Source organism: Scyliorhinus canicula, chromosome 9 (genome assembly GCF_902713615.1).
Source record: "Scyliorhinus canicula chromosome 9, sScyCan1.1, whole genome shotgun sequence".
In the NCBI taxonomy this organism is placed as follows: Eukaryota; Metazoa; Chordata; class Chondrichthyes; order Carcharhiniformes; family Scyliorhinidae; genus Scyliorhinus; species Scyliorhinus canicula.
The window spans coordinates 119,929,331-119,943,230 of NC_052154.1; the positions used below are offsets into that span (position 1 = coordinate 119,929,331).

Sequence of the window (13,900 nt, forward strand, 5' to 3'; positions counted from 1 at the left end):
CTATGTGAAGCAGAGCAGAGGAGAGTTCACCCTTCACCTATGCCAACAACTAAACCTCAAATTAAGCGCTAAGAAACAGATAATCTGGTCCTCATCTAATTGTAGGAATCTTGCTGTCTTTTGGCTAAAATGAGCCTGTTGTCCAGTGTAATGCCTGGGTCTGGTATGTCTCTCTTTTGGGGACCATGAATTGGATTCAGTTTGAATTGGTTTTTGAAGCAGGCAAGGAGCTGGATTAGGGGTTTGCCCCTGTCCACATTCTGAGCTCAGGCTTTGTAACTCTGATAAAGTAATTCAAAAAATTTTTTTTTTTAAATCATGCTGCCGCGTTTCCTACATTAATACATTGACTATACTTCAAACGTATTTCAATGACTGTGATGTGTTTCAGAGTTAAGAAGTTACCGTACAGCTGGAAGCAAGTTCTCTCTCCTTTCGAAAAGGTTAGACTGGCAGGCAGACATACGCAATGGCTTTGATTCAACTAAATGGGAACAAAGTCTTATAGCAAGTATGCTTAGCAGCGCGTTTCCCGGTGCTCGCCGGAACTCCCCAGTGTAGCCAGACCCGCGTCCGAGGCCCGTAAAGCAGTCACCGCGCCCCCCCCCCCTCCCAAGACTGAACACACTATGGGAGGGTCCTCAGTGCCCCCCGCACATCACATTAATTGCCACGTGTACAGAGATACAGTGAAAAGTATTGTTCTGCATACAGTTCAGAATGATCATTGCATACATGTAAAAAGCTAGGACATATGTAAATACACAATGTGTACACAATGTAAATACATAGACACAGGCATCGGGTGAAGCATACAGAGTGCAGTACTACTCAATAGAGAAGATGTATGAAGAGATCAGTTCGGTCCATAAGAGGGTCATTCAGGAGTCTGATAACAGCGGGGAAGAAGCTGCTTTTGAATCTGTTAGTGCGTGTTCTCAGACTTTTGTATCTCCTGCCCAATGGAAGAGGTTGGAAGAGAGAATAACCGAGTGGGAGGGGTCTTTGATTGTGCTGCCCGCTTTCCCCAGGCAGCAGGAGGTGCAGGTGGAGTCAATGGATAGGAGGCAGGTTTGTGTGATGGTCTGGGCTGTATTCACGACTCTCTGCAGTTTCTTAAGGCTTCTCGGGCCGAGCAGTTGCTATACCAGGTTGTGATGCAGCCAGATAGGATGCTTTCTATGGTGCATCTGTACAAATTGGTAAGATTCAATGTGGGCATGCTGAATTTCCTTAGTTTCCTGAGAAGTATAGGTGCTGTTGTGCTTGGTCATAGCGTTGACATAGGTGGACCAGGACAGATTGTTGGTGATGTGCACACCGAGGAATTTGAAGCTGTCAAGCATCTCCACCATGGACCCATTGTGCAGACAGGGGTGTGCACGACACTTTGCTTCCTGAAGTCAATGAGCAGCTCTTTAGTTTTGCTGACATTGAGGGAGAGACTGTTGGCGTTACACCACTCGACTAGGTTCTCTATCTCCCTCCTGTATTCATCGTTGTCGAGATCCGGCTCACTACGGTCGTGTCAGCAGCAAACTTGTAGATGGAGTTGGAGCCAAATTTTGCTATGCAGTTGTGGGTGTATAGGGAGTATAGTAGGGGGCTAAGTACGCAGCCTTGCGAGGCCGCAGTATTGAGGACTATCGTGGAGGAGGTGTTGTTGTTTATCCTTACTGATTGGGTTATGAAAATTAAATTAAATGAACATCGCTTATTGTCACGAGTAGGCTTCAATGAAGTTACTGTGAAAAGCCCCTAGTCGCCACATTCCGGCGCCTGTCCGGGGAGGCTGGTACGGGAATCGAACCGTGCTGCTAGCCTGCTTGGTCTGCTTTAAAAGCCAGCGATTTAGCTGAGTGAGCTAAACCAGCATTCATATGTAAGGGTTATGTAAGGGTCTGTGATTCCTCCATCCTTTCAGCTGGCACTCACTGCCCATGATTCCTGGCTCGAGTATGGTGATTTTAGGGTGTTACTCGGAGTGAGGCTGGCGAAGACAGAATGCCATTGTGAGTCCCAACTGTGAGGAGAGCCAGCCAGCATGGTGGTGCAGTGGTTAGCCCTGCAGCCTCACAGCGCCGAGGTCCCAGGTTTGATCCCGTCTCTGGGTCACTGTCCGTGTGGAGTTTGCACATTCTCCCCGTATTTGTGTGGGATTCGCCCCCACAACCCAAAGATGTGCAGGGTAGGTGGATTGGCCATACTAAATTGCCCCTTAATTGGAAAACAAATGAATTGGTGGGGCAGCACGGTGGCACAGTGGTTAGCATTGCTGCCTACGGCGCTGAGGACCCGGGTTCGAATCCCTGCCCTGGGTCACTGTCCGTGTGGAGTTTGCACATTCTCCCCGTCTCTGCGTGGGTTTCACCCCCACAACCCAAAGATGTGCAGGTTAAGTAGACTGGCCACTCTAAATTGTCCCTTAATTGGAAAACAAAAATTGGGTACTCTAAATTTTTTTTTTTTAAATGAATTGGTTACTCTAAAAATTAAAAACAAACTGTGAAGAGAGCCATGCTGCATGGGTGAGTGCCTGACCGTGTGGAAGGAAGGATTAAACCTCTTTGTTTTCCAACCCATTCAGGACTCACCAATACAACCCTGAACCTTGTCCAGGAACTATAATCGTCATGGTTTCACTGCCGTTGGGTCAAAATCCTGGAACTCCCTTCCTATCAGCACTCTGGGCATACCTACACCTCATGGGACTGCAGCAACTCCAAAAGGCAGCTCGCCATCACCTTCCAAAGGGCAACTATGGATCGGCATTAAATACTGGCCTAGCCAGCAAAGCCCACATCCCGTAAAATAATCTTTAAAAAATGCCCTGACATATCCGGGAATTGAAGGTCAATCCCCAGGACACTGCCGTGTGCTATCCTGGGGAAAAACCATTGGGACATTAACAAAGATCGTTTTATTTCATCATTTTCTTTGAACATGTCCCAGATATAAAAATATTACATTTGGGGCGTGTCAGACAATTAAAGGCTGTTTGGCTGCAGCCAAGCATCATCCAATTGGGTAATGAGTCTTTTTGCTTCCCAAACGATGTAGGAAGGCAGTGCTTCACAAGGATGGATGTGCTGGTTGATGAGGGGAGGGGCAAGTCATGTGATGAAATCTCCAGAAATATATTGAATCACAGTTGGCAAACGTACACCAAGACAAGGTATGGGAACAAGTCTTATTTCCAGAATTTGCTGGGAAAAGGGAGGCCTGTTTTTTTGCAGTGGGGTAAAGAGGGTGAAAAATACACACACAGATCATCCATCTCCTGCAATGTCCCTGCTGCCCAAATTATAGAAAGAAGCCTTGCAGTTGTATTGCATTTTTCATGACGACCACAAATCTCAAAGCACTTTACAGTCAATCAAGTACTTCTGAGTCAGTCACTGTTGGAATGTAGGGAAAATGCTGCCAAATGTTTTTAATAAATAAAATGTTTCCCCAATTTCTATAGAATGGGTGGGGTTGGTGATTCAGCAGTTAGCACTGATTGACATCCAAAAAAGATTATTATTATTGACATCATTATCTGTGTCAAGGTTGAGCCTTTTTTCAATTACCTGACATCCTACTGTGTTTTATGGATGGCGCATTGCAAAGCCCAGGACTACATGCTGAGGAATCCACTATGTGCTTGGAGCAGCCACCGAGGGGCGCCATGGAGTAAGGTCGCTGTCTAAGACCTTTCAGTCATGACGAACTGAGGGGAGGGGACTCACATTGGAAGTATATAGTGAATATTGCACGTGTCACATTTGTATTGAAGCAACTCAGAAAATTTGAATATCATTGCACTCTCTGTAAAGACCATTTTTAAATGTTTGATGTGACCATCAATTCACAAGACACATGGTTGGAAGTGAACAGTGGTTTTAATAGTCTTACAACAGAGCCTGCCTGCGACGAGATGAACTAGCAGGCAGGCTCACGACTGCAAAGCTTTATACTTCTGGTTAGTGGGGGGAGCCATGGGCGGAACCATGGGCGGAGCCCAGTACAAACTCCTCATCTCCCCCTATGGGCAGAGCCGCGCAACTGCTCATATACCGAGCTTACAAGAGCACAACACATACAATATAACACAGTGTGAATTACTAGATTGTGATTCACCACAATGTTGTATTAGGTATTTTATGAAGTAATTTTTAAAAAAGACACCTTATGGTGCTGCAGCCTCCTGTTTGGTTTTCCCTGACCAAGTCTGCTGGCCATATGAGGTCAGAAGGCCAGGGTCACAAGAGGCAAAAACCTACCTTTTGGATTCAAGCAACAAGATGGGGTAGAAAAGAGGAATCTAGGCACAAGTTAAAATGTGACAGAAGAAAAAAAGAAAACGCCAGGAAAAGGACACTATATTTCACACTTTATCGGGATTTATGAAATGATGCTCACACACACGAGCGACTAATCAGTGGTTTGATAGTTATCAGAATCTGGAGCTGGGCTGACATTTCACTAGTCTGAGGAAGTGCTGAAGACAAACCTATTGCGCGGCAGAGGTTTGCTAATATCGTGAAGACCACTGATTGAACCGAGAACCACGCTGAGCTATGCAACTCTGTTCAACACTCCCATACAGACTCTCCGTCAATCTTCCAACTTGCAACAGATATGCAAGTCGGCAACAACTGCCCCTACACTGAACTGCCCATCATTCACAATGCCTAAAACTGAGATTGACTCACTTTACTTCAGCTGTGTCAAAGTGGCTCCCTTGGTGGCAATTTTGATTACAGATCTGAAGGCTGCAGGTTCAACACTCACTACGGAATTAACCCGACACTTGCAGCACCGTCAAAGAGGTCATTCTTCAAACGAGACATCAAAGTAAATTCATGTTTTGTCTGTTTCATTGGATCGAAAGACACTGACCAAAAGCAGACCAAGAACGTTCCTGGTATCCTGGCCTACCATCACCTTTCAACCAGCACAAACCCATTAACAAAACTAGGACTGGGTTCTCCGCCGGCGGGATGCTCCGTTTTGCCGGCCGCCCGGGGGGATTCCCGACGGCGTGGAGCTGCCCCACAATGGGGAACCCCATTGACCAGTCGGCGTAACGGAGTATCCTGTGGCTGAGTGAAATGGAAATGTGGCATGGCGGAGAATCCAGCCCAAGGCCCTTTGTCCTGATGCCGGATGGAAAAAGGGTCCAGGCTAGTTCTGGTGAGGGTCAGGGCTTGTGTGTCATGGTGGTGTAGGAGGATGATGGTAACGAATTTCTGAGGCAAATTTGAGGAAGATGCTCCATAAACCCTTGTGGTTGACAGAGTCAAAGGCTGTCGCGCAGTTGGCAAAGTCCATGTACAGCAGTTGGTGCTGATCCTTGCAGTTGCTGCACAGTGAAGATCGTGCCTATGGTGCCCCTCGCTCAGCAAAAAACGCACTGTGACTCTGGAAGGAGTGACTCGGCCACTGGGAGGAAGAAATTGATCCTTGGAATGATCTTCCTTGTGGCAGACAGAGGGAGACCCCTCCGTAGTTGCCACAATTGGACTCGCCTCTCTTCCTGAAGATCATCACAATCAGAGCATTTCCAAGACTCTTACCATTCCTTCCCCCACCCCGCATTGTGCTCTTCTTCCCAGATGAGGGCTATGAGGTTGTGCAGCCATGCCAGGAGTTTATCCCCATCGTGTTTTGGAATTTCAGTGGGAATTCCACCTGCTCGGGGCCTTCGTCATCTTTCAGCTTTTGCAACTTTTCTCCAGACTGAGAGCTAGCACCAAGACTGAGCCGGACAGGGTGTTGAGGAATGGCATCGAGGACATTTGAGCCGAAGACAGATTCTTGTAGGAGCAACCTTATCTCAGTGAAAAATGGTGTCAAACAAAACTATGTAAATGCATTTTCCCCATTTACCTCGCCTCAGAAAATTACCCACAAGCGTGGAGACAATCAAAAGAACAGACTGGAAATCATACAACTGACATTGCGTTCAATTCAAAACCAAAACCATGCCAACCTCAGTCACTGAGTTTCAGTATGCAGATTGCGCAGGTGTGTGGCACTCACTCAAGAAACTGAGCTCCGGGTGATTGTGGATGGCTTCTCTGAAGCAGATATCACTGAACACCCAGAAAATCAAGGCCCTCCTCCAACCAGCACCCACAGCAAAAATGTGAACCATTTTCCGTATCTTCGGATCCTCCTCTTGATGAAGGCAGACATAGATAATGAAATTCATCACATTGCCTCTAATGTGTCAATTCAGCCTTCAGCCAGCTGAGGAAAAATGAATTCGAGGACCAGGATTATAGTTTACAGAGCAGCAGTGATCCTTTTATAAAATTAATTCGAGGGATTTGGCTTCGCTGCCTGGGCGATTCCAATTTGCTTCAGAGAAGGAGGCGGCTGGAAAATATAGGCAACATCGCCATCTGTTGGAGACTGGGTACTAAGCAGATAGAGCCACAGCTTATATTTTTATTTGTATTATCAACTGCATAAACGAAGTGTGGCCAGACTCTTAGAGGCAATTTCTTGGTTAACAAATTGTTTTAAAAACAAAGTGTTACAAAACTTTCATGCCAGCACAAACATGCCCTTTACGCAGTCCTGAAGAATTACATTAGGAGGAGCTTATATTTTTAAAAAAAGATATGCCTGGCACAAGGGGCGCGATTCTCCACTCCGCACACCGGGTGGGAGAATCGCGGGAGGGCCGGGCGACTCACGCACACACCCCTCTGGCGCCCCCCCGCGATTCTCCCACCCCCCGCTCGGAAGAATCGGCGCTCGCCGTTTTTCACGGCGACCAGCGATTCTCCAACCCGGATGGGCCGAGCGGCCTGCCGTTCGCGACCGATTCACGACGGCGGCAACCACACCTCGTTGCTGCCGTCGTGAACATGGCGGCAAACGCTGGTTTGACGCTTGTGGGGGCGGAGAGGGGAGTGAGCACCAGGGCCGTGCGCGGGAGGGGACTGGCCCGCGATCGGTGCCCACCGATCATCGGGCCGACGTCTCAAAGGGATGCACTCTTTCCCCTCCGCCGCCCCACAAGATCAAGCTGCCACGTCTTGCGGGGCGGCGGAGGGGAAGACGGCAACCGCGCATGCGTGGCTGACGTCATTAGGCGCACTGGCAGCGTCATTCCCGGCGGCCGAGAATAGCCCCCGAGTGGGGGTGAATAAGGTGAGAGGAGCGGCCTCCAAGGCCGTCGTGAAACTCGGCCGAGTTCACGACGGCCTTCTCGATTTTCCACGGGAGCGGAGAATTCCGTCCAAGGTTCTTCCTGCCCCTGATACTGCTGCTTCCAAAAAAGGCGCCAATAGCAGTTAATTTATTGGTTACAGCTAGTAATAGTCATGAAAATAGTGCATGGGAGAGGGCACATAAAATACAATAGAGCCTCTCCTCCACCCACCTCACGTCACAAACTGACATGTGACGCAATCTCCCGCAATCCACCCTCTTCCATTGGCTGAAGCATAAATGCTGCATTATACAAATGGAAGCTTTCTCCAGAATTTACCAGCCTTTACCTCCAGACTAAGTGCTGGACGGTGGGATTTAAAAAGGCGGCAGGTTTCTTTATTCTCTTTTTTGCCCAGCAGAGAGATGATGGGCAGGGCGGCCTTTTCCTGCACCATAAGGATGTGGAAGCTTTGGAGAGAGCACAGAAAAGGTTTACCAGGATGTTGCCTGGTATGGAGGGTATTAGCTATGAGGAGAGATTGAATAAACTGGGATTGTTTTCTCTAGATTGACGAGGCTGAGGTGCGACCTGATAGAAGTTTATAAAATGATTAGGGGTATGGATAGAGTGAACAGTTGGAGGCCTTTTCCCAGGGTGGAAATGACAATCACAAAGGGGCACAAGTTCAAGGTGAAAGGGGAAAGGTTCAGTGGAGATGTGCGGGAAGTTTTTTACACAGAGGGTGGTGTTGGCCTGGAATGCACTGCCAAGGTAGTTGAGGCAGATACATTAACGACCTTTAAGACTTATCTGGATAGACACATGAACAGACGGGCTTTCGAAGAATAGAGGCGGTTGGTTTAGATAGGACATGTGATCGGCGCAGGCTTGGAGGGCTGAAAGGCCTGTACCTATGCTGTATTGTTCTTTGTTCTTTATAACTTGGCTCCACCTCAGTGCGTTTCGGTACTTGCAGTGGCCAATGCAGTTTGCTCCCAGTAATTTAAATAAAGCCACATAAAGAAGGCAGCAAAGTGGACATTTTGGCACATTTGAACATTTTATCATTTCAAATTAAGTGACTCATGCTATGAGGAAGCCAGTGCCTTATGACAATCTCATGCTGATGCTGCTGAAAAAACATCAGTATTTAATTAAAGAAAAATGCCATGTGGAAAACCTGAATCATGGAGATAGCCGTGAGGGAGAGGTGTCGGCTTGGGAAACCTTTTCTCAAACAATGTGGCACTGCCCATCAGAACACAGTGCGGCCCAGGCGGGATCTGGCAGGTGGATCTCACGGCAGCTTCAACCGTAACCTCAACCCTCACCAAAGGCCGACGATCAATGCCTTTTGAGTCCCCCACCCCACCCCACCCTATTGCCACTACACCTAACACTGTCGTAATGAAACTTACACCTGAAACCTCTGCTGTGGCAAACCTGTGACTGAGCAGAGGCCTGAGGCTCCAACGTCACTTGCCGTTTAATATTTTTCCGCATTTTGGAATCCTCCCAGCACAAAGGATTAACACGGACAGGTTTGACACAGCATTGTAAATAGGAGTGATCAGCAAAGCCTTTCAGGTTTGTCTACCTAACCACGAGTTAATGCTACAAGTTACATTATTCAGAGCAGTGTAAATAAAAATAGAGTGGCACGTCATCAGTAAAAGGAAACGTTTCTCTGACTGGGAAAATCCCATATCATTCCAAACCCTTCTTCTTTCCATGCCCCACAATTTCAGTTGAGTGAATTGTCTGGAAGTTTCTTAACTGAACATCAGCAGAGGAACTTTGGGCTGCCTGAGTGGAAGGCTGCAGCCAGGAAATCCAGGCAAACAGTTTTCCAGACTTCAGCTTTAATTTTGTCCACGTTTCCAATAGCTGCCCAGACATATAGGGTGGGACATGAAGGGAAGCCTGTTTCTTTCTTTTCAATATTGGTGCATTTGTTTCCTCCTCCAATTGCCTCTGTACACCTTGATGTGGGTGGGGTGGCATTTTGTAAAAAGATGATGAAGTCCAAACATGCTTAGTCTGTGCTGAAACTATGATGTTTTTATCATTCCGATTTCCTTTAAGCGATAATAAATTGTAGGATCAAGCCTGAGATCAAGTGTAATGCCAGTTCTTGTCAGTTTGGATCAAGTATGTCCCTTTTGTGGGACCATGAATTGGGTTCAATTTGAATTGGTTTTTGGAGCAAGCAAGGAGAGGGATTAAGGGCTTTCCCCGTTCACTGTGCACATTTACTTTGTACATTTGAGAAAGGAATAACATTTAGATAAATAATTCCCCTGCATTCTCACCACCAACAATGCTGGAACCTAAACTTCAAACCATAATTTCATTGCTTTGCCTAGTGCCTAGTTAGGGCCTCGCTAAGTTTCAGATTTAATAAAGACACACAATCATGTGTATGCTCACTTACATTCAGGTACAGTTACCAGCACATTAAAGTAAATTGTGAGATCCTGGGTGCCCAGGGTACAGCCAGATTCAGAGCAATGAGCCAATCTGTCAACGAGGTACCATCGCGCCTTCTGTGATTGCCATTTTGGAATGTTTGTAATATTTTACAAAAAGAATATATTTTTGTACTAAAGAAAAGTAGATCACACAGCCACTGTGAACACTTTGATAACCAGCCAAAAGAAGAAACTTAGTGCGCTATTTAATGGCCGCGTTATGCTTAAGCGAGAGCACACGAGGCTTTAAATCACGGGAGAGGCCAAAATCGAGAACCACACAGCGCGCCGATCCATTTGTAATCTAACCGGCCCCCTCCCATTGGCAAAATCAGGATCCCGCCGTAGCGTGGCGAGAAACCAATGATCCCACTTAATCCCAATCGGCATACAATTAACGGGAGACCCCTGATCTAACGACCACCTGTGATCCAACCACCTCTCCAGCAAGTGGTCGGGTGGGCACTGATTAGTACTGCTTTTTTAAAAAGTGAAGCCGGGGGAAAGGTGTCGCTGGGGCAACATCCTGGAACTCCCTCCCTAACTGCACAGTGGGTGTACCTACACCTCAAGGACTGCAGCAGTTCAAGAAGGCGACTCACCATCACCTTCTGAAGGGCAACTAGGGATGGGCAATAAATGCTGCCCTTGCCAGCGATGCCCACATCTGGCAAATGAATTTTAAAAAAGAGCGCCAGGTAGCTCATGGCAGTTCCCGCTCACCTCCCACACTTGGAAATATTTCCATTTAATCACACCCTTAAAATCAATCACTCTGATTCGGTTGTACTTCCCAAGACATTCTGTGCTGCACGACAGAAAGTTGCGCAGCAGATTCAACCGGCACTGGAGAAACAGTAAGTTTGATTCCAATATTTGGATGGCTCAAAATTGTCATTCACATCCCAACATTTTCACACATCTCATCAACTGAATCATTACGGCAACAGAGCCCGAGAGGCAACAGTTGTTTTGGGTACACCTCTATTGCGATAAAGAACAGTGAATGACAGTACTCACAGACAGTGACACAACCTAGTAAACATTCTGGAAGGTTCCAGAGCCTACGCATAGAGAGACAACAATGTTACCAAATCAGTGTTTACATACCATCCAAACAAGAGCTCTATTGGCAAAGTAATGGTACTGCTCAATTGTCGACATGACACTGAAGATGAGGCAAACCAAAACGATAAGAAATCTGGAAGGCAAAAGAAAGGAATTAGATGCATAGAAAAATAAAAGCACAATACTGTTTTTTTTTAAATAATTTTTATTGAGATTTTCAAAAACATATCAAAAACAGAAAATAACAAGAAAACAATATTAACAACAACAAAAAGAGAAAAACACTAACCCCCAAAACCAACCCCCCCCCCCCCCCCCCCCCCCCAGTAACTACAACAAGAAGAAATAGATAAACACCTGGCATATTCAATAAACACAGATACACATTTCTCCCTTCCCCGAAACAAACCCCCCCCCTTCCCTCCTCTCCCTCCCCTCCTCTCCCTCCCTCCCTCCCCACCCCCCCCACCCCTGGGTTGCTGCTGCTGCCGGCCTATTTTCCTATCGTTCTGCCAGGAAGTCCAGGAAAGGCTGCCACCACCTAAAGAACCCCTGTACTGATCCCCTCAGGGAAAATTTCACCTTCTCCAATTTGATGAACCCCGCCATATCATTGATCCAGGCCTCCACGCTTGGGGGCCTCGCATCCTTCCATTGAAGCAAGATCCTCCGCCGGGCTACTAGGTACGCAAAGGCCAGAACACCGGCCTCTTTCGCCTCCTGCACTCCCGGCTCCACTGCAACCCCAAAAATTGCGAGTCCCCATCCTGGCTTGACCCTGGATCCCACCACCCTCGACACCGTCCTTGCTACCCCCTTCCAAAACTCCCCCAGCACTGGGCATGCCCAGAACATATGGGCATGGTTCGCTGGTCTCCCCGAGCACCTAGCACACCTGTCTTCATCCCCGAAAAACCTGCTCATCCTCGTCCCAGTCATGTGGACCTTATGCAGCACCTTGAACTGTATGAGGCTGAGCCTTGCACAGGAAGAGGAGGAATTCACTCTTTCCAGGGCATGCTCCCACGTCCCCTCCTCAATCTCTTCACCCAGCTCCTCCTCCCATTTACCCTTCAGCTCCTCCACCGAGGCCTCATCCACCTTCTGCATGATGTAGTACACATCCAAAATCCTCCCCCCTCCAACCCACACCTCCGAGAGCACCCTGTCCCGTACCCCACGTGGGGGCAGCAGAGGGAACCCCTCCACCTGCCGCCTGGCAAATGCCCTAACCTGCATGTACCTAAACATGTTCCCCGGGGGGAGACCAAACTTCCCCTCTAACTCACCCAGGCTCGCAAACCTCCCATCCACAAACAGGTCCCTCAACCTCCTAATACCTACCCTGTGCCATCCCAGAAACCCGCCATCGATGCTCCCTGGAACAAATCAGTGGTTCCCCCGTATCGGGGACTCCATTGAGCCCCCCACCTCCCCACTATGCCGTCTCCATTGCCACCAAATTTTGAGGGTAGCCGCCACCACCGGGCTCGTGGTATACCTCATTGGAGGGAGCAGCAACGGCACCGTTACCAGCGCCTCCAGGCTCATGTCCACGCAGGACGCCATCTCCATCCTCTTCCATGCTGCCCCTGCCCCGTCCATTACCCACTTATGCACCATTGCTGCGATGGCAGCCCAATAGTACCCACAGAGGTTGGGCAATGCCAGCCCCCCCCCCCCCCCCTATCCCTGCCCCGCTCCAAAAACACCCTTCTCACCCTCGGAGTCCCATGCGCCCATACAAATCCCGTAATACTCCTGTTGACCCTCCTAAAAAAGGCCTTCGGGATAAGGATGGGGAGGCACAGGAACAGGAACAAAAACCTTGGGAGCACCGTCATCTTGACGGACTGCACCCTGCCCGCCAGCGACAGCGGCAACATGTCCCATCTTTTGAACTCCTCCTCCATTTGCTCCACCAGCCTAGTGAGGTTAAGCTTGTGAAGGGCCCCCCCAGCTGCAAGCCACCTGGACTCCCAGGTACCGAAAGCTCCTCCCCGCCCTTTTCAGCAGGAGCCTACCAATCCCCTCCTCTTGATCCCCCGGGTGCACGACGAACAGCTCACTCTTACCCAGGTTGAGCTTGTACCCAGAAAAGCCCCCAAATTCCCTAAGGATCTGCATCACCTCCGGCATTCCCCCCACATAAAGCAACAAGTCATCTGCGTATAATGACACTTGGTGCTCCTCCCAACCCTGCACCAGACCCCTCCAATTCCTCGACTCCATCAACGCCATGGCCAGGGGCTCAATTGCCAACGCAAAGAGCAACGGGGACAGGGGACACCCCTGCTTCGTCCCCCGGTACAACTGAAAGTACACCGATTGCCTCCTATTCATAGCTACGCTCATCATCGGGGCCTCATATAGCAGCCTCACCCAACTAATAAACCCCTCCCTGAACCCAAACCTTACCAGCACCTCCCACAAGTACCCCCACTCAACCCTATCAAAGGCCTTCTCCGCGTCCAATGCTACCACTATCTCCGCCTCCCCTTCTACCGCCGGCATCATTATAACATTCAGAAACCTACTTATATTGGTGTTCAGCTGCCTTCCCTTCACAAACCCCGTCTGGTCCTCATGAATGACCCCCGGCACACTGTCCTCTATCCTTGTGGCCAAGATCTTCGCCAATAGCTTGGCATCCACATTTAACGACGAGATCGGCCGATATGATCCACACTGCAGGGGGTACTTGTCCCGTTTAAGGATCAAGGAAATCAGCGCCCGTGACATAGTCGGGGGGCAAAGCCCCCCCCGTCCCTTGCCTCGTTACAGGTCCTAACCAACAGGGGGCCCAACAGGTCTGCAAACATTTTGTAAAATTTGACCGGAAACCCATCCAGCCCCGGCGCCTTCCCCAAAGCACAATATTGTTGATTGGCTCCCATCACATCCCCCAAACCTTTGGAAAGGGGGTAAAATATAGAGCTTCACCTTGCTGCTCAACCTATTAAGGCGGAAATAAAATACAGCTGCACCCCGTCTCTCAACCTGCTAATGAAGAAATCAAATAAAGTTGCATCATATCTTCTAATGCAGAGATATTAAGACTGAAGAAGTCAAAGTACTGAGTGTAGTGCAATAAAAATAGGTGCAATGAAGCTCACTCCGTGAAATATAATTAAATAGAGCTTATCCTTTCTCAAAATCCTTCAGATTCCCATAACATTCTTTTACACAATTTAAAAAAAACATTAAA

At 48.3% G+C, this 13,900-nt stretch overlaps 1 protein-coding gene across 1 annotated transcript in view; it reads right to left on the reverse strand.

Annotated features, from left to right (window-relative positions):
- Positions 1-13,900, reverse strand: part of LOC119971636 (potassium voltage-gated channel subfamily KQT member 1) — an 865,896-nt gene that overhangs the window by 665,132 nt on the left and 186,864 nt on the right. Inside the window, exon 3 of the mRNA XM_038807461.1 lies at positions 10,735-10,825. Coding sequence (XP_038663389.1) covers positions 10,735-10,825 — 91 coding nt within the window. The remainder of the gene's footprint in view (positions 1-10,734; positions 10,826-13,900) is intronic.